We start from the raw sequence: 19924 nt of genomic DNA, 5'->3' as shown, positions 1-19924 counted from the left end.
CAGATCTGTCTGCAGAGGTGGGACCAAGTCATTGTTTTGCAAGTCTCAAGTCTTTACACTCAAGTCCCAAGTCAAGACAGGCAAGCCCTAAATAAGTCATAATGCACTCTTCACCAAATGTCATACAATTTTAACAACAAAATCAGCCTCTTTTTTTTTTTAACTGAATTAAAAAAATTTTAACTGAATTTTATCTCTGCCTATGTAAAAATGAATGGGATATTGTTTTTAGCATCCAATTATTAAAAATGCTGTTGTGAACAAGAAAATAATGGCAGATAGGTCTACTTATTTCAACCAAAGAAAATAATATAAACTTTCCCAGATACTCTCAGATACAGAGTTTACGAGGTGCACTTGAATGCACCATTAAGTCCCTGAAAGAAGCACCATGCCTATTAATAACACCAAGATGTGGTACAAACTCTGAGCATAGTTTTTTATTCGGTGACAATTTTGGTACAAACACTGCCAGTGTAAGAGATAGCTAGAGCTGCAATGGTTAATTGATCAATTGATTATTAAATTAAAAATTAACTATTGTAATAATTGATTATTTGGTTTGGGTGCATTTTAAGTCAAAATTTTCATAGTTTTTTTTTTTATTCATTTGTCACAGTAGAGTGAATACCTTTGGGTTGTGAGGAAAACAATACTTTGAGGATGACATCTTGGGATTTGGGATCATCAGATTAACTGATTAAAAAAAAACATTAGTTCCAAGATTTATTTAAATCTACTCACATTTGGTGCTTGGTGGGTGTTTTGGACCAATTAGCTTATTGAGGACTGAACCTATTTAGGTATTTGTGTTGTTATATTTAGGTATTTGTGTTGTTAGATTCAAAAGTAAATTATTTTAAAAGTGCCATGAATCAATTATTCATGGCACTTTTAAAATAATTTACTTTTGAATCTTTTGGCTTGGGGGAAGGTTGTGGTCATTGGTGTTCAAGTCCAAGTCAAATCACAAGTCTTTTTTGAGTTTGCAAGCCAAATTTCAAGTCATCAAATCTGTGACTTAAGTCTAACTCTAGTCCAAGACATATTACTCAAGTCCACACCTCTGTCTGTTTATATATTGAGTGTCTTACGCAAATGAAACAATGCTTCATATAATTCAGCTGATTAAATAGTAAATTATAATTATTCCAAATCTGAATAATTGATATGAAGCATGTAGCTTCATTCACCATCAACCCAATAAAAATATTAATCAGTGAAAGTATTCAGAAACATATCACAGCTAGTGAAAATATAACAACACAAATACCTAAATAGGTTCAGTTATGGTCCACTTTTTCCCTTTATTGATCAGTTCCTTGTAAAAGATTGCATGTCTTTTTGAAAAACTGCCCAGTATTTACTGCCTTGGGGCAGGTTTTGTATTAGTGATCTGTGTTAACTCACACAACTTCTAATATTTTACTAAGCACACACACAAATTTGGCATGAAATAAGGGATACATCACTAAAAATAAATCTTGTTGGCTTAAACACCAATCCTAAGATTGGGTCAGGACATCTTTTCAAGGTACAGGACAGTTCATGCATGAGTAATAGGAACAAGAATAAGAATCCAATTCATGAAGTATATAATAAAGAGGGAATGAACAGTTAATGTAATGAGATCTGTGATGTACAATATGTATGATGATGTATGACATACTTATTCAGGTGTTAAGAATGTGTTATTGGTGGGTTTCAAGTGAACTGTTACTTATCTTGATTTGTATGAGCATTGTATTCATGCCCTCCAGATATAATGGCAAAGAGCAGAAAGCAGGGGGGATCTGACTTGCCAAATAGCAATATTTTTTATTTTTATAATATCAACCTTTACTATGAAATAGCTTCCTCTCATTGATATGGTGTGAATATGGAGCGAGTGGGCTGGATGTAGAATGAGCCCCCCAGGAGAAGTCATAACAGTTCACTTAGAGCTGGTTAGATTGTTCATATCTGGAGCCTAGCTGGAGATCTGAAACAATCAACTACATCAGACCACTGTATGAAAGAAAGGCTGAGGCCGAGCCCATCCTTTCAGCAGGGGGGCAATAACGCTCGTAAAAGTGGGCAATAAAGAACTGATTGTCCTGCGGCCTGCTTTGGGAGATACAAAAAACATCAGGGATGGGTTATGAGCTTTGCCACAAGTGAGTCCATCGGCAGTTACCCACCTCTGATCGTCAGGTAGGCAGAGGCCTCCACTTTACCCACGCGGTTCTCAGCGAGGCAAGTGAAGGTTCCCTGATCGCTGACTGATGCTTTCTTTATCCGCAGCAGAAAATCGTCTTTTTCATATCTGATGTCATACCTGGTGACAGGGAGGAGCATTGACACAGAGTCAAGTGTTGATTTCATAAAACCAGGAGATCAATCGCAATTTCATGCATATTAAAATGTTCATTTCAATAAAGTAAACACAAACAACAAACAATGAAATCGAATCAAGGTTGTGTAAACTTGTGTGATGCTTTTGATAGAAGCTTTTATAAAGGTTGTGTCATTTTTGATAGAATAAAGACAGACTTTCTAAGGCAATTAAGACTCCCTGCTGCACACACTCTGCTACAGAAGGCAGAAAAAGGCGAGCAATTACGCTGAGATGAAGGCATGGCAAAATGAAAGGTGCTTTCAGCTGGAACCCTAGCTGTTCCACTATTTCAATATTTATAAAGACGAGCCACCCACTGTGGTGTGGGCTATGCAGTATGCTATACTATATGTGTGTGTGTGTGTGTGTGTGTGTGTGTGTGTGTGTGTGTGTGTGTGTGAGTGTGTGCCTGTGTAGGAGAGAGCAAGGAAAAGAAAAAAGGAGACAGAGACAGAAGGAGAGACATACAAACAGTCTGAGAGTAAGGGAGTGGCTCAGTCTGACAAACTGAATTTGATGAATGAGCCGAGCAGTGAGAAATGACTAATTCATAGATATGTTCCATGCATCAGTGTGTATCCACCAGTGCAGCGTACTGTAAGGCACCAGAAGCGGTGCAGTTAGAGTGAGAGAAACATCTCAGCTAGCAGAGTTTAGATAAGAGCCTCAGAGGAGCTACAAACAGAATGAGCGGAGGAGCAAGGAGTCGGGCTCTCCCCTCTCTGGGGTCCCTTTTGGCGTGAGAGATCCTGTGAAATTGTCTAGCCAGCCATACTGATTCAGAGATGGGAGGCAAGTCAGGCAGAGAAATGGCACAAGGGGTGAGAAAAAGTAACATTTGAAATAGATGTTCCAAAAGGGTGTGGGCAGAATATCGATGGGGGTGGAGGGGTCTGTCCGGAGTCTGCTGAGGACTCCATTCACAGCACATCTCTGACCCAGATACAGACTTCCCAGGAGGCTGACGGGTTTGGGAGAAGAATGAAAGGAGTGGAAGGAGCGAAGTGAGGCGAGGCGAGTCTGAAAGTAGGACATGTTTCTAGAGTCAAGGGGTGCTGAGGTAGAGGGCACAGCTCAGGTAGGCAGACAGACTGCCAGACAGAGAGACAGACAGTTATTATAGTCTGCCTCACTATATTCTAACACTGTGACACACTGGGGAGGGCACCAATCTGTTTTCCTAAAGCAGCAACGCCTTGTAACAGGTGTTAGTTAAACTTGTAGCACAAGTAAATGGTTCTCTTTTTTCAGGGGATGACAGGTTATTAGTAGCCCCTCCTCCAAACAGCAGCTGTCCAGTCTTAGATTAGCAACTGTATCTAAGTGTGGTTTTACAAAAATGTAAAACACAAGAGCACATGTGAGGAATGGATTAAACTTTGTCTTTATCTGCCCTAACATGAGCATTAAAGTTAGCATGTCCAGCTAACTAGTTTACTAATTGCAGTAATGTTACCTCCAGTAAAACCCAGCTAAGACATTAACACCCCTGATGTTCCTTAGAGGTTTCTGTTTGGTAAACCTCCCACAACGTTCTAAGAACATTGTCCAGCTGTTTTTGTGCAACATAACATTCCCAATATGTTTTAATAACCACATGGCATAGCATTATTCAAGGGGTTCATTTTAGTAATGTTCCCCTAACATTCCCTGCTGTAGTCTTTCAGGTAACCCTCGCACAATTTTACAAGATTGTTGTACAAATGTACAGAATGCTGTAAGTTTTACATTAATTATAACAGCAGAAAAACTTGCTGTTGTAACATGCAACCACTACTTTATTTTTATGATACAAAAAACATCCTTTTTACATCCAGGGAACATACAGGGTAACCTTGATCAAGAAACCTTTTCTGAACATTCAACCAACCTTCACAGAATGTTCTGTAAATGTTAAACGTTTGTTTTACATGAGGCAAAGTTACAATTTTCACTTCCACGAAACATTAAACGGAAACGGTCAAGTAACCATCCTGGAATATCCAAGCAACTTTCTCAAAACATTCTTGAAATGTAACTTTAACGTTAGTTTTATGTAAGGCCACTTAGAGGGAACATTAAGGACCAATGTTCAAGTAACTTTCCTGGAACATTCAGCTAACCTTCCAAGAATGTTCTGATAATGTAACAATGATGTTGCAGAGAAATTTGCTGTTTTAACATCTAGGGAACATCAAAGTGAAACAATTAAGTTACTTTCTTGAGAGATTCAACTAACCTTCCCGGATCATTTTGGCAATGTAACAACAACACTGGTTTTATGTTGGGAAAACTTTGAGTGAATGTTATGCACAAATTGGGAACCAAAATTTGCTAGTTAAAAAATTCCATTAGATACCACTGCATTTGCCAAGTTAAATTAGTTAAATTTGAATTTGTTATGTGGAGGGTTTGAGGATGAGGATGTGGGCTGGTGCAAAATCAGATAGTGCTGCTGCTCGCTTTCTTAAATCTAAGCCAGGATGTCCTGGATGTCTTCCTCGGCAATCACAATGTCACTGCTCTGAATGGGTGACCATCTTAAGGTCGACTAATCTAATCCTTCCCTTTCCCATGTTAATTTGTGTATTTCTGTCATCTATTATACTCATCATTTTTCACCGTTGGACCAATCCATGGTCATCAGCTAGAAATGAGGAGCCTTCTTTTGGTGGCTTGGCTAAGGGTTCAATTTAATGTAGTTGACTCACTAGGTCCTGAGCATCACATTACTATACCATATTTAATACCCTTGTCTTTGATTTACTTGATGCTTGATTTCCTTGATAGAAATTCTAGTACTAATTGAATACATATCCAAGAACATAATCTATAATTAGTTTTGACTGTCACATTTACATCACCTAAAGCAGGAGAATGGTTCAGAGCCATGAATAAAACCAGTCAACCAGATTATAAAAGTATATGGAAATGCACCGCTTCAGATTTCTTAAACATCAAATATAAGAACTGCTTAAACCTCATGAAGAAATTAAAAGGTTTTGATGGATGGCCAGATTGTATAATGAGACATGCTGTAATTAAAAGTATAAAGCACTGAGCAGCACGATTAAGACCCACACGACAGGCTGATAATGACTTTAAAAAATAAGTGTTCTAATGGGATTGCAAAGCAGTTAATATATGCTTATGATGTGGGCGCACGTCGGTGAACCAAACCACAGGAACACCTACAATGTGGTGCAGTTCAACTACAAGCAACTGCAATTAGCTGTGCTTCAGCATTAATCCATCGTGACTTTTATTGCACAACACACATTTATACACTAGCCTCACCTGCCACGGGGAATATCCACGTCTTCCTTTTTCCAGCGCAGTGTGGGCTGCGGGTCACCGTGGACCTGGCACCTGAACTCTACACTCTCGTCAACTAAGACCACCTGGTTCACAGGCCGTTGCACAAACACTGGTCTTTCTGGATGAGGGCAGTAAACATAACACGGATGCTAAATATACTTTTGACAGACTGATAAATACTGTATGTGCTGGTGTGTGGTTAATAGCGGGGGAAAAAATGTCCTGTCGCACTTCATTCTACAGTTCACTAATAAGACATAGCAAGCTGTACTTTAGACAAAAAATTGAAATAATATGGTCTTTATTAGTCAGTAAACAAACAGAGCCACACCCTAATGAGACACCATAAACACTAATTAGATCTTACGAGCCCTACACTGCATCATGTTAGAAAAAAACTTGAAATATTATGTTCTTAGACAATATTAGACCCTTTACAAGACCATCACTAGATTTTATTAGAGGGTAATTAGAGATACATTTCACTTTACAATGCAACTCTGCTGTAATGTGTCTCAAATTACTTCCTAAGAAAGTTTAATAAGGGTCTAACAGTGGCAAGCAATACATTTTAGTTTACAGTACAGTTTTATTGTAATTCTTACATAATATCCCTCTAATAAAGTCTGATAGGGGTCTAACAGAAATATACTTTTAGTTTACAGTACAGTTCTGTTGTTGTGTCCTTAATAACCCTCTACTAAAGTGCAATATAGTCTATTTTTTATGGCTTGTTATGTTTTATTAATGGACCGTTTATGGTGTCTAATTAGGGTGTAACTACTATCTAGTAAAGAACAAAGTATTTCTAGTTTTTTTCTAAATTCATACAAAATTCAGCTTGTTGACTCTTATTAGTGTACTGTGAAATAAAGTGTGACCAAAAGTCATGCTTTATTCCTGAAACAGAGTGTATGTAAGACTTCTTACCAAACACTGAGAGCTGAGCTTTTTCACTTTCTCTTTCTCCAACCATGTTGGCAGCCACACACACATATATACCCGAATCAGTCTTCTTGGTATTTGAGATTGTCAGCTTTCCCCCACGAACCTGACAAAAAACAAAAGGTAATTACAATGAACCAGTTCAATACAACGAGCTTTCCACTGACAGAGTTCCAGGTAAATGTGAACATGTGAATCACTGAGTATGTGATGCAGAGTAACCCACCGTGATCCTGTCATCTTTGAGGTCAAGACGAGCTTTATCTTTCCTCCAGAAGGTGGTGGGCTCAGGATGCCCACGAGGAGGCTGACACTCCAGACTTGCAGTCTCTCCAACCGCCACCACCACATCCTGGGGGTTCTGTCTGAAGTCATCGCGTAACACTATGAGACAAAATAAAGAGAGCGTGGATTGTTACCCCGACTGTAAGAGAGGCTCATTCAGTTGATTAGCTTAAAGTTTTATCAGATTCCATTATGTGATCCAGAGAGTGGCTATGAGACTGAGACTGTCTTTGGTGTACTGACCCCTACCACCTTTTTCTAATGTGAGAGTCCAAAGACAATTCTATCAAGACCGCCTCACAGGACCCTCAGCAATCTCTCAGTCTTTAATAATACAGCTGTCCCCCTGAGGGCGTATGGGCTCTTCTTTGATCTCACCGGCTAAATGTAAGAGCGTGTAAAGCCAGGACGGATTAACAGTACAACATACATAAGAAAGACACCTAGAAGAAGAGCAAGACATGTAAAAGTAAAGAAAAAAAAAGTTATGTATCTTTATATCCATATTGCTGATGATTATTTATCGAAATTCTCATTATGTTTATATTTTGTGAAAGCACCAACAGTCACCCCTAAAATATTGTCATAATATTAAAATTATGTGATGTTTTTCTACCATGCCTCAGATTCTAAAAGATCATCATGTTTACCCCATTTGAGAATTTGTATCGTACTATTTTAGAAAAATGCGTAAATTGAGGTATGTGTCATATAACGGAACAGCCTATAAATATTATTTATAAGCCACTGTGTTGTATAATGATAATAAATGTCCTTGAATCCCTGAATATATAACTCATAAAATGCAGTGGCCTACTCTACAGTGTGTAACCAAATATTTACTGGAGACCAGCAAAGTCCAAGGCTGATAACAGTAAATGTGCTGTGAAATGTGAGTGAGTTACATTTTCAAATGCATTATTTTGTTTAAAAAATGTACCAGTTGGGTTGATTTTTTTTCTGAAACGGATGAAAACAGCAGTTTGTGTATGGAGGGTCAGACCTTGGTTACTTGAAAAGAGGCTGCACCACTGCATGTGCAAACTGGAAGAGAAAGCAGCAGTGACCATGGATATTGACTGAATCAAACACTCTTCTGCGTAGCTTTATGAAATGACTAGGGAACAGGTGCAAGGCTGCATTTAAGACCAGGGGTAAAATAGTTTCAAAATATCTCATTAACAGCAGCAAATGTCACTGAGACATTTCTGTTAAAGCGTGAAATAGTGTTTCTTTTAAAAAATTCACTGAAAACCCTCCAAACTTTCCTTGAGAGGAATCAATACTGTAGCCAGAAGAGGGACAACAACTTCATAAATACTAAAAAAGAGCCTGAAACTGTGACAGCTACTTGAAATATGGATGGTAAAACATGCCTTTTTTTTTTAAATCTTGAACGCACACACCTTTAGTTCATTAGAATTCCATTTTTTCTGCATTATTCCTCTGTTGGACATGCATTTTAATATATCCATGGCAGGAATGTCTTTTTTTTCGTGTGTTCAAAGGAGCGAGAACATCAAGCATTGTCAAGCTATGCCTGTAAAAGCCGTACTCATGCATTTTGAACAGAGGTATGAGCCTGCTGCTGCTGCTACGTTAAAAAGGTTACGGCTTCAAAACTTCCCCATTCTGTCACAACTGTTATCCCAAATATCAATTCAAAAGCCGCCACTTTAAGTAGCTAGAGGAACGACTGTACTGTAAGCCATCACTGGGCTTATGGTTAAAAATAGAGATCATGATTTAGATCCTGCAACGAGTAGTGGCCGCTTTGCATTAATACATCATGACATGTTGTTTTTGTGAAAAGTCGTACTGTAGGCCAAATTTAAATACTAAAGCACCCTGTGTGACAACAATCGTGGCTGTGAAAATAAAATAATATGGTTGTAAAGACTTACCAGCTTGTGAATATAAAATTGGCTGTTACGTGTCATTTCAGGGATAATGAATAACATTATTGTTGGAAAAACTGAACCTAATTTTAATTCACACTTGCTGTGCACAGAAAACATCAGCTAAGAAAATATTTCTACTGTTTTCTCTTTGCAGTTATACTATTTATGTACAGGATTGTCTCAGTTTTGGAGAAAAAGTATATAAAAGGGTTCTTGGCAGAACCACCTGGGTGAGTTCTAGATGAAACCCTTGGAATATCAGAGTTCTCAGTATAAAAGCCTGTGTAGGTTCTTGTTTGCTCCCTTGGAAGGAGATTAGGTTCTGGATAAAACCCCTAGAGATGGTTTTGGGTGGAACCACTACGCCACTGAAGGGTTCTCTGTAGAACATCTCATAGGAGATTCTAGGAGGAACATTTCTCAGATGATTCTCCGTAGAACCCTCGTAAGACAAGAGCGTTATAGGTAAAACCCTTAAATATATTTTTAGATCTACTGGGGTTGGTTCTACATGAAACCCTTGGGATATAAAAGGGTTCTTAGCAGAATACCCAAGGTGGGTTCTTTTTAGCACCCTTAGAAGGGGGTAAGACGCGAATATATATTTTAGATCCCCCTGGGCGGGTTCTAGATGAAACCCTTGGAATACAAAAAGGGTTCTCAGTAGAACCCTCAGTATTGGTTCTTGTCAATGCCCTTAGACAGTGGAAATGTTCTGGATAGGTGGGTGGAACCATTACACCATAGAGGGGTTCTCTGCAGAACCTCTCATAGGGGATTTTGGATGGAACCTTTCACAAATGTTCTAGTTATAACCCTTTATGTTGGGTTCTAGGTAAAACCTCTGAAAGGATTCCAAGTGAATATAAAAGGTTCTACCAAGAACCAAATACATGGGGAGAAGCTGAATAATCCTTTTTGATTCTAGTTATTATTAAGAGTGTACACCAGCTAAGAAAACTGCTGTCTGTGTTGTGACTTGTTTTCCAAGAAATGTCTAATGCAAATGAAATGCATGGTGCATAACTAAAACTAAATGATAGTTTGTAAAACTCAGAGCAGCACAGAAAGAAAAAAAAAACTTGGCTTAGTGTTCAGTTTGCTTTTCATCCTCATTACAGCCATAAGCTGTTCTGCTGATATACTGTAGCATGAATTCTAAGTCCCAGAGGACACCTCTAGCGAGAAAGAAAATCAGGAAGGAGCCAAAGGCCCTTTGGCCCAGCTGTCAATCACATCCTGTCTGTGCTGCAGTACGCGAGGCTCAGTTGCAGACACTACTTTGGCACAGACATATGCCTAGCTGGCTGTCACATGGCACTATATACGCTTAGTGACCCATCCCATAGACAAAACACTCCACATCCAGTCACACTACCTTCCTGTTCCTGCGTTGTCACATTAAAGATGCTTCTGTAACAGCAGCTTGTCTCAAGAGACTGTGAAACCCAGACACACAGAGGGAAACTGTATAATTCAAGACAAGACGTGAAAGCCCAATTACACAAACGTGAGGCAGAGAATAGGTATTGCGTGGTGCTGATAATTTAACTGAACAATAGAGTGTCTGTGGCACTAATCTGAAAACCTTTTGCTAACAAAAGAAGCAAACAATAATAGAGCTTTTTCATAAGATCCATTTTGACATGAAATAGTAGGGCAAACACAGGTGCTAATTAAAGCTTCCATGTAAGTGTGGTATGAGTTGAGTGCTTATTGGTTACATGTTTCCTATAAAACAGGTAGCTGGGAGATTGGAGACATTGATTGGCATTTACATTATCCAATAGCACTGTGCGTTACGCCCCTGTAATGCTAAGAGGGACAGCGGTCCTATTAGCTGATTCTTCCCAGACTGAGAGCTACCAGTGAACATGGCTGGACTGGGATCAAAACAGAGATCAACCAATCTGACGACAGGGAACAAGTACTGAGGTGGTTTTTGTGCTGGGTTTGGCTCCCAGCACCACATGGCTGAGTCCCAGCTAACTAAGCTAAAAAGAGTTAGTTGTTAGCTAACTTACTTAAGCGTCAACTAAAGCTATCTTCCCGTCAGGAAACTCTTTAAATGACCTTGGTATTATTTTTCCTGTTGTCAGGTTCACTGGAAGGCAGCTGAGCCTGATTCTGTTGTGGCAGCTAACAGTTACAGTTAGCTACTTCAGCAATAAGTAAGCTGCTAAAGCTATCCGTCCATCAGGAATGTTCTATAATTAAATGACCTGAAGTAAGTTAGTAATGCCCCCAGAGCGCAGGATGGGTTATTAACAATTTTTAAGTGTTTTCCAGGAAAAGGGAAACTCTAAAATGTCATTAAAAATACTGGAGAATGTCTAAAAATTGCCTTTATCATGACTGTTAGGACATATGTATGTATATATGTAATAATAATTTAAAAAAAACTTGCACATTGAGTTTGAGTTCTTGGTAACTTTAAAGTCCTGTTCCATACACTAAATGGAACAGAGCCTTAATCAGTACAATCAGTAACACCTGTGTTTATAGGACTATTTCATATCAATATGGTTGCTGTGAAACATATACATAATGTGGTTTTCTATAGGTACATAATTTAAAAGTCCCCAAATTCTTCATTTTACTTCTTGTCTCAGCTCCCACATTGAACATCACCTTGAAATTACCAAGAAAAATAGGTGAAGGTTTTCATTTGTTTTATGATTGGAGGTGTACATCATAAATCATGTCTGAATAAATGGGAAGTGAATAACTTATTATACACAATCTCTTGGTAATAGACTCCTGCAAGGTACGGGGGTGGGGTCTTTGTCCAAATACATAAATACTGTTGCCTCTGTGGTTTTGATTTATTCAGTCCTGACAGTATGCATTACCCCACCGCAATGACAGCTATCCCACACCCCCGACACTGCTGCGGGTGTCTGGCCTCTGCAGGTTTCTGTAGGTGGTGCTCATGAAGGCATGCGAGATGCGGAGGTGGGGGTGGTGTTGTTCTAATCTATTGGTTTCAAATGTGGAACCCCTGTGGAGGCAGCACCCATGTGTAGTCTGTTGTCGGGTGGTAATTATTTCAGATGGCGGGGCCGCCACTGCTGCCTAATGTTGTCTGATTGAGTATTGCTCAATTATTCAAACAAGCTATTCAGGGGGCTCACTCGTTCACCAGTTTCATTTATCAAATCAGAAGGAGAATGATTTGTAAATGGGCTTCATTTCATGGCACAATGGGTGGTGAAAATATGTGACAAGGTGGAAATATCTGAATATGAATAGCTATACAGGGACTCATTATATGATTAACGGGAGAAAGGGGGGTTGCGTGGTCGTTGTAAATTTTTCGATATTCCATCTTATTCCTGATTTCTTGAGACCCTCTTCAGCTACATCAGCACTCCATGAAGAAATCTAATTTCACCATTTCACAACAACATCAAATCCATGAAGATCCCACTTGAGATCTTGATGCATGTTGCTCAGCTCGCAAGCTCCCCGAATTATCCAATTTGGTACCAAATACTTGGATTTAGAGCAGCCTGTTTATTCCAACACAGTTTCAAAATGTTGCAGTATGTCTACCAGACAATGCATTTATTATTTTCTCTGGTACACTTAATGTCTTATGCGTCCATTAAGCTTGCATGCATTTACTGCTGCGTCTCTCTTCAAGGATGCAAGTCAGACTGAATATCTCTACAACTATTAATGGTCTCTAGAGGGGGAATCCTACTGACTTGCTATCCCTTGACTTTTCCTCTATTACCACCATGAGGCTGACATATTTTACATGTCTTGACAATTATTGGATGGATTGTCATGACATTTCATTTTCATTTCCATTTCCACAGCAGGGCTGGGTAATATATTATATCCTATTGATATCATGATATGACTAGTCACTGTCTTGGACTTTGGACATCATTATATTGTGATAAGCCATGTGTCTTGTCTTTTCCTGGTTTAAAGACTGCATCACAGTAAAGTGATGTAATTTTCTGAAATATTATTTGCCTTTATCGCCTTAGTCATTATATATCCACCTTACTGATGATTATTTATCAAAAAGATTGTGTTATTATTTGGTGAAAGCACCAATAGTTATCATAAATATCAAATTGGTCAAAAATACTGTGATTTTGATCATATTGCCCACAGATTTTTTTTTCTTTAACACCATCAGCAACTCCAGATCTGACCAATACTTTTGTTTATTACCAAATACTTGCAAACTGAATGACATTCCCATCATCCTTAGCTACAGTTTGCTCTCAGTACTAACAGAGGCAGTTCAGAAACATCTGTGCCACGTGGGTTTTGCTAGCTTTTGGAAATTAGCAGTAGGCCCTGAGAAGTGACTATGAGCACAGGTCACGACTACCTTTCACCCAGCAGTCACCAAAGTAAATACTGGGCCAATCTTCCACAAGCCACGTATTTTTAAAACATTCTGACACTAAAATGTTACTTTCAGACGGACAAATCAGAAGAAAATCAACAAATAACTTAATTTGAGACCTGTCTCTGTCTCAGCAACACACTCTTGGGAAATCTGGTGAGACAAATAGACTTTATAACAATATAAGGGGCAAACATCAAATTCAGTGTACTGTATCTGCTTTCACACATTCGCACAACATTCGCAACACTCAACTCGACCACACCCACTTAAGAGAAAGGAAATGTATACCTTTCACATCATTGTCACAGTTCTTTGGAACGGCATCTTTGGTACTAATTAGCTAATTTTAGCATCCTAACACACTGAACCAGAAGGCTCAAAACACCACTGTGCCTAGGTACACCTATACAAGGTGTCAGAATAGTTTTACAAGACCAGTGTGTAGGATTTAATGGCATCTTGTGGTCTGCCTGGAAATTGCAAACACCTCGTTTCACCCTCCCCTTCCAAGCATGTGCCAAAGCCCTACCTAAAGGCAGTGTTTGGTTTGTCTGTTCTGGGCTACGGTAGAAACATGGCTCTAGATATTAATGGCTCATTCTAAGGTGATGAAAATACAACAATTCTTATTTTCAGGTGATTATACACTAATGAAAAATTCTCATAAATATTAATTCCATTTATGCTGTAATCTGCCAAGACACTCACATAAATCTTACACACTGGACCTTTAAATGCACTCTAACCAGAATACAAAATTAGACCGGTAGTAATTTTTCCCAGCGTACCCACATGTGCTCATGCGTTTGTGAAAGAAACAGGAGAGTTGGTGAGATGCAAACTCTGAAGCGATTAAGGAGCTGCATTTTCTAATCATTTTTGACCTATTAATTTAGCACTAATTGACTCAGTTCAGAACATCGGTTAATTGAAAAAGACATTCATTCACTTCATAACACAAAATGGTAAATAAACAAGTTGTGACAGACAGATGGCGATGGGTGACAGAATTACATCCCAATTAACTCATGCATCATTTTGTTTATTTTGTAGTGATCTGCTTGTTTGCTTGTGTGTGCTTGTGTGTGTTCCTGTGCAAGCAGGCTGGTGGTCCAGCGGGGGAATACATTACAACCTCGCACCTTACCACCCCACCCAAAAGAAAACCGTTGCTGTAGTACCGCATACCAATACTGCAGAGGCGAAAAGAAACAGAATTGTTTATGAGTAGAGAGGAAAGATGAAGACACTAACACCTGAGCTGTGCATGTAACAGATGGCTGCATTTCCATCCAGGAATCCAGATGCAGTGTGGAAGTGATGTGCTGCATGTGGACAAAGCTCGCCATGTAGCAGGCTGAAACAGCAATTAGGTGGTAGAAATAGTTAAATAGCAATTTCAATTCTCACCTATTCTTGAAAATTGGGAAAAGTAATGTAAAGAAAAAACTTCAAAAATTATTAATAGCAACATTTTGAATGCCATTTTTGGTGAAAATGTATTACTTAAGGAATTACATACATGAAATATTTGTAATTTATGAAATATTTTGGTTTGCTTTAATTAGCTTTAATTTCTAAACTTTTTCACAGAAAACACCCCTGTCCCAGACAAGAATTCAGAACTTCAAAATTTTTTAAAATGTGCTAAATGTTCAAAATCTAAAAATAATAATACCTACTGATACCATAGGTGTAAAAATGAGCTATTATAATAATCTTTAAAAATCATTTTTTGTAAGGAAATGTTGGCCCTTTGTGTCCCAGATTTTTGTGAACTCTGTCAGATTTCCCCAAAACTATGATAACACTACTCAAGCACAGGTAAGATTCATATTTTTTAATAAATTTATTAATTATTATTGCTATCAGATGTGTCTCAACCATAACATGTCAACTCCATAGTTTAAAAATGTGTAATTGTATTAGCATTAAGAGAACTGTAAGCCACTTTAAAAAAAAATAAACAGCTATTTATTACAACTATGCTGTGAAATGAAAAAAAAAATTACATTTGTCAACTCAGTAGGACATCAGCTCAACTCAACTCAAAATATGTCTTTGTTTTCCACATATGGAGAAATGAGCCTTATCTCCGCCATTGCAATGCTAAAATAACCACAATACTGTCTAAACGTTTATGTTAGCGATCCAGTGACAGAAAATGCATTAGAACAGCTCAGTGATGTCTTATGACAGTGGTCTGCTAAATTGTGGTTTGGACTTTGCTGAAGATTCTTTCTGAACACAATTGCCTGTAGGGGTGTGTCACTTTCTCAACAGCAGTCAAGGATGTCCCATATCTGTCACATGCATAAAACACACACAGATGCATATACACACACATATGCATACAAAACAAAACAGCTGCCCTGTTCTTATATCACAAACTTTGCTGATGACCACAAACATATCATCGCTGTTTAAGAGGCAGACACAAAAACCAAGACAGATGTGCCGACACACACACTCACTTACACAGACACAGGGGGGTGGGTCTGGGGAGGAAAAATATAGAGTAGAGAGAGCTATTTGCATTGGGGATTTTTTTTTTTTGAATAAATAAACAACTTAACGTGTCTGTGCCCTAAAAAAGTCATCAGCAATCAGTCAGGACTACGATCAGCGGGGAGATGAGGAACGTTTACACAATGTCCCCCGAGGCTACAAGCCCAGCACAAGCGTACATTACCTATTAGAATTCTATCCCTACATAAGTAAATCAAGGACCACTTTCACAGACAGAATATGGTACCCAGCAAATCGAAACATGTATTTGGGGTGTGATGTTTATGGAGAAAAAACAAAAACAAAGACAAAATGAAAATCAGCATTGGTTTGGAATGAATTCTTCAGTGATTCAAGTCTCATTGTAATACCTCATTGGTTGGATATAACTTTCACTTCTAATTTGCATTATTTACTCCTTGAGTATATGAAAAAAAAAAAAACTTATTTTATCAGCGATAAATATGACCCAAGTTCATTTCCATTTTTGAAACCCGACATAAAATCTAATCTCGAAGGCAGGGTTAGATCAGGAGCTCCATGGTAACAGAAGTCAGCAGTCTCCAAAATTATATGCAGGCAGCTAGAAAAACCTAGCACTGCTTCGCTTTGCTTTTTTGGCATCATTAGTGTCGAGTCCAATTAGCATCAATATGAAGGTTGGAAATAGATGTACGGTGAAAAGTGAGCACGCCTGTGGCAACACAAAATTTAGCAGAGTTTTACATGCAATTTATTTTATAGAAACTCTGCATGAATATAATAGCTAACAGAGGCAGAATTGAATGGTGAATGCTGTGTTTCCCACTGTTACGTCTGCACTCTTAGAAATAAGGGTTTTAAAAGGGTTCCTCATGAAGGGCTGAGGTTCTACCCAGCACCACTGGCTTCTGAGGAACCCTTTTGTGAGGAAAAAAAGATAAAGATATATTTTGGGTGCGTTCTAAATTACACCATTGAAATATAAAAGAACCCCCTGGGTAGGTTATAGATGAAACCCTTGAAATTTAAAATGGTTCTCTGTAGAACCTCCAGGGTGGGTTCTAGATGAAGCCTTTGGGATATAAAAGGATTCACTGTAGAATTCCCTCTGGTAGGTTCTGAATTAAATCTCTGGAAAAACAGGATCCTCAGCAGAACCCCATTGGCAGGTTCTAGATGGAATCTTAGGGATAGAAAAGGGTTCTGGGCAGAATCCCTTGGGTAGGTTCTAAATGAAACCACTGCAATGTAAAGGTTCTCAGTAGTGAGAGTTCTTTGCATCTTCTAGATAAGCCTTCGAGATACAAAATGGTTCTTCCCATGTGTGAGTTCTTGTTAGCACCCTTAAAATGTGGAAAGGTTCTGGCTAGAACCCCCCCACAGAGACTGGGTGGGTGGAACCACTACCCCATATTGGGTTGTACTTCCCATATGGGGTTCTGGGTAGAACCTTTCACAGATGGTTCTAAGTATAACCCTTTATATTGAGTGCTAGGTAAAAGCCTCTGAGAGGACATCAGGCGGAACCTTTGCAAAATGATGTATCAGGAACCAAAACGGGTCCCCCGGTGAGAACAAACCAAAAAAACCTTTCAAGGTTCTAGTTAGCTCCTTTATTTCTAAGAGTATAGCCTTGGTCTTGAACATAGAAATGGCTTTTACATTTTTCCTTTTCACCAAAATGTTACCACGCACAACCGCAGTGCCCATATCTTTACTCATAACCTCTGTTTTCGTGAGATATTTGAATTATGAATTTACACTTTGGGGTAGACTAAAACATATTTGTTATGCATTCTTTGGCCTTTGAGTTAGGAGCCAGTCAACCACTGTGAAGGGTTAACAATAAACGCCCCACCATTGTCATGTTTAATTAACCTCCATTCTCTTGTCATGTAATGTAAATTGAAGTTGTGGATGGTATAGGAGGAGGGTTCTCCCTTCCCCCTCCTTCCCCCACATCTCCATTCCCCTTATTTCTCACTTGCCATGCCTCTGGTTACAGTAACAGCATTCCCTCAGACCACATTTTCACATCTATAATTAATTACTCCTGTCTGCGTGCATTTCTTCACTAGAATACATTCCTCTATCTCTCAGACTAACCTATGAAAATATGCCCCTGCCTGCTCCACTCACTATCTCATCTACTTACACCTGTAAGTCCAGATGCATTTGTATGGATGGCATTATGCAAACATTTGTACATGACCTTAGTTGATGATTTTGCATTTGAATGTCTCCTCATTAATTATAATTCTGTTTTACTATCTACTTGAGTAGGGGAGACCTGGGGCAATTGTGACATTTTTTACATTTTCATTCATAATTCACACTCACTATTTGAATTACACTAGTCAAATTGGATGTAAGAAACATATATGTGTGCAATAATTAACAATACAATTTATATATTTTCATGTATAAGGACAAGATTATGATATTAAATTTAATCCAATAAGTCAGACTGTTATAATTGCCCCCTTGGTGGGGGCAGTTGTAAGAGTAGTTGGGCACAATTAGAACACTGAAAAAATAAGTCATACAAACCCTCTGAATCTCAAATAAAAACACACCTTAAAGTAACCACATTACTGCTGTAGTGTAAGATTTCTTTGAGGCCTTTATGGTTCAAATTCTTCAAGATAGAGTATCAGACAATATGAATTCAAAGCCAAAATCTAAAAATTTCTATTTTAGCAGAAGAATCTGCAGCCATTTTAGTAGTAACTAGATTTTAATAGTTTCAATTAAGTTAAAAGTAATTTTGCATTTATTTATTGTAACACAGCGTTTCAAGTGCCTCCAATCTTGCAGCCACAATAAAATCTCATATGCTAGCTTGCAACACCTACCTTGGCAGTATGTACATCTTAATTTTTAATCAATGATCTACAGATACAATTGATGTAAGTTTAAATTCACAGTCGTCTAAACTTAAGATAGCAGAGGAAAAACACTGTGTCATCGGTCAAACTTGTTTCTGATTGGAGGAAATGGGTGTGTTACAATTGCCCCTTGTTACAAGTGGCCCTGATTGCCCCAATTTAAAGGGCTTAAAGGTACAGTACATTTGACCCATGCTCATAAATGTGGACACTGCGTTGGCTCTCACTGGAGCAATATGAAGAGTAAAGAGAGAAAACATGGAAGAAATAAAAATATAGAAAGAGATGATTGCTTTTTTTCTCTCAAAAACCATGGATATCATAGTCCCTTACAGCAATATTGTGGAGATGTACAACATGAGCTGGAAAATGAGTCAGGGATCAGAATCTAGCCTTTTATCCGCCTTGTTTCACTAAAGCAGCGGTCACCCAGGGAGAGAGCTTTTCCTCCATGTACTCGTCTTCTCTAACTGAAATTATGCACGCTGCTGTGTTTCACAGCCATCATCTTCGTCATCAGCGCAATGGAATGAACTGGATAAACAAAAGCTAAATGCATTCTCTCGCAGACCTTTAAAGGTTAAAAAAAGGGCTTAATCTGTTTTTCTACACCTTCCCTGTAATTCTAGCAACCACTTTCGCTCTTGCTCTTTATGTCCTGAAGTGATGATGCATGGAAAATCTTGGCTGTATATACACTATAAGAGGCAATATCATATTTCCCCATAGCCTGGACTTTTATGGGATCTAATGGGGGAATATGGTGTTGGAGAAAGCAAAAATCATCTGAGATAATCTATACCATCCAGCATGATCAAACACATCTCCTGATGGCCACCAGAGATGCTGCTACTAAGCTGTGTTTACCACAACATCTTGGTTCCACCTTCTCTGCACGGGTACATACAGATGGGCCACAATATGTGCATGTTTGGATAGTATATAGATATGTATGAATGCATTTGAAAAAAAAAAAAAAATGCTTGCAGCTATGAAGCAGAGCACCACACCCCCACTACTGCTGGCATTCGGCACAAAAGAAAACTAATTAATATGGTAATGTCATGCTACCGCATTAACTGATAAAATATGGTACGCTTTGTTGCTCTGATTGCACAGATTTGACCTTTGATCTCTAAATGAGTAAATGAACTGAAATGATGGAATATGAGTGTAGTACACAAGGTTCATGTGACCTGGAGGTGAAGCCCCCGCACCACCCAAACCCATCCACCGCGTTACACACAGGGCTGGTGTCAGGACAGGGGTGGACAGGGACTTATCGGCTGGGACTAGCCTGGGGAGTGGGCGGGTAGTGGGGGTTGCTTACTTGATTGTGATTGACCAGTGAGCCTGTCCTGGAACA

At 38.7% G+C, this 19924-nt stretch overlaps 1 protein-coding gene across 2 annotated transcripts in view; it reads right to left on the bottom strand.

Annotated features, from left to right (window-relative positions):
- LOC146318751 (roundabout homolog 2-like) overlaps positions 1 to 19924 on the bottom strand; it is a 126282-nt gene that overhangs the window by 51387 nt on the left and 54971 nt on the right. For both annotated transcript variants that reach the window (XM_084730872.1, XM_084730873.1), the window contains exons 3-6: positions 6846 to 7003; positions 6605 to 6725; positions 5654 to 5792; positions 2181 to 2317 (exon numbers count right to left, since the gene is read on the bottom strand). In XM_084730872.1, coding sequence (XP_084586998.1) covers positions 2181 to 2317; positions 5654 to 5792; positions 6605 to 6725; positions 6846 to 7003 — 555 coding nt within the window. The remainder of the gene's footprint in view (positions 1 to 2180; positions 2318 to 5653; positions 5793 to 6604; positions 6726 to 6845; positions 7004 to 19924) is intronic.

Source organism: Lutjanus erythropterus, chromosome 11 (assembly GCF_056507025.1).
Source record: "Lutjanus erythropterus isolate fLutEry1 chromosome 11, fLutEry1.hap2, whole genome shotgun sequence".
Lineage (NCBI taxonomy): Eukaryota > Metazoa > Chordata > Actinopteri > Lutjaniformes > Lutjanidae > Lutjanus > Lutjanus erythropterus.
This window is presented reverse-complemented; position numbering and strand designations above follow the sequence as displayed.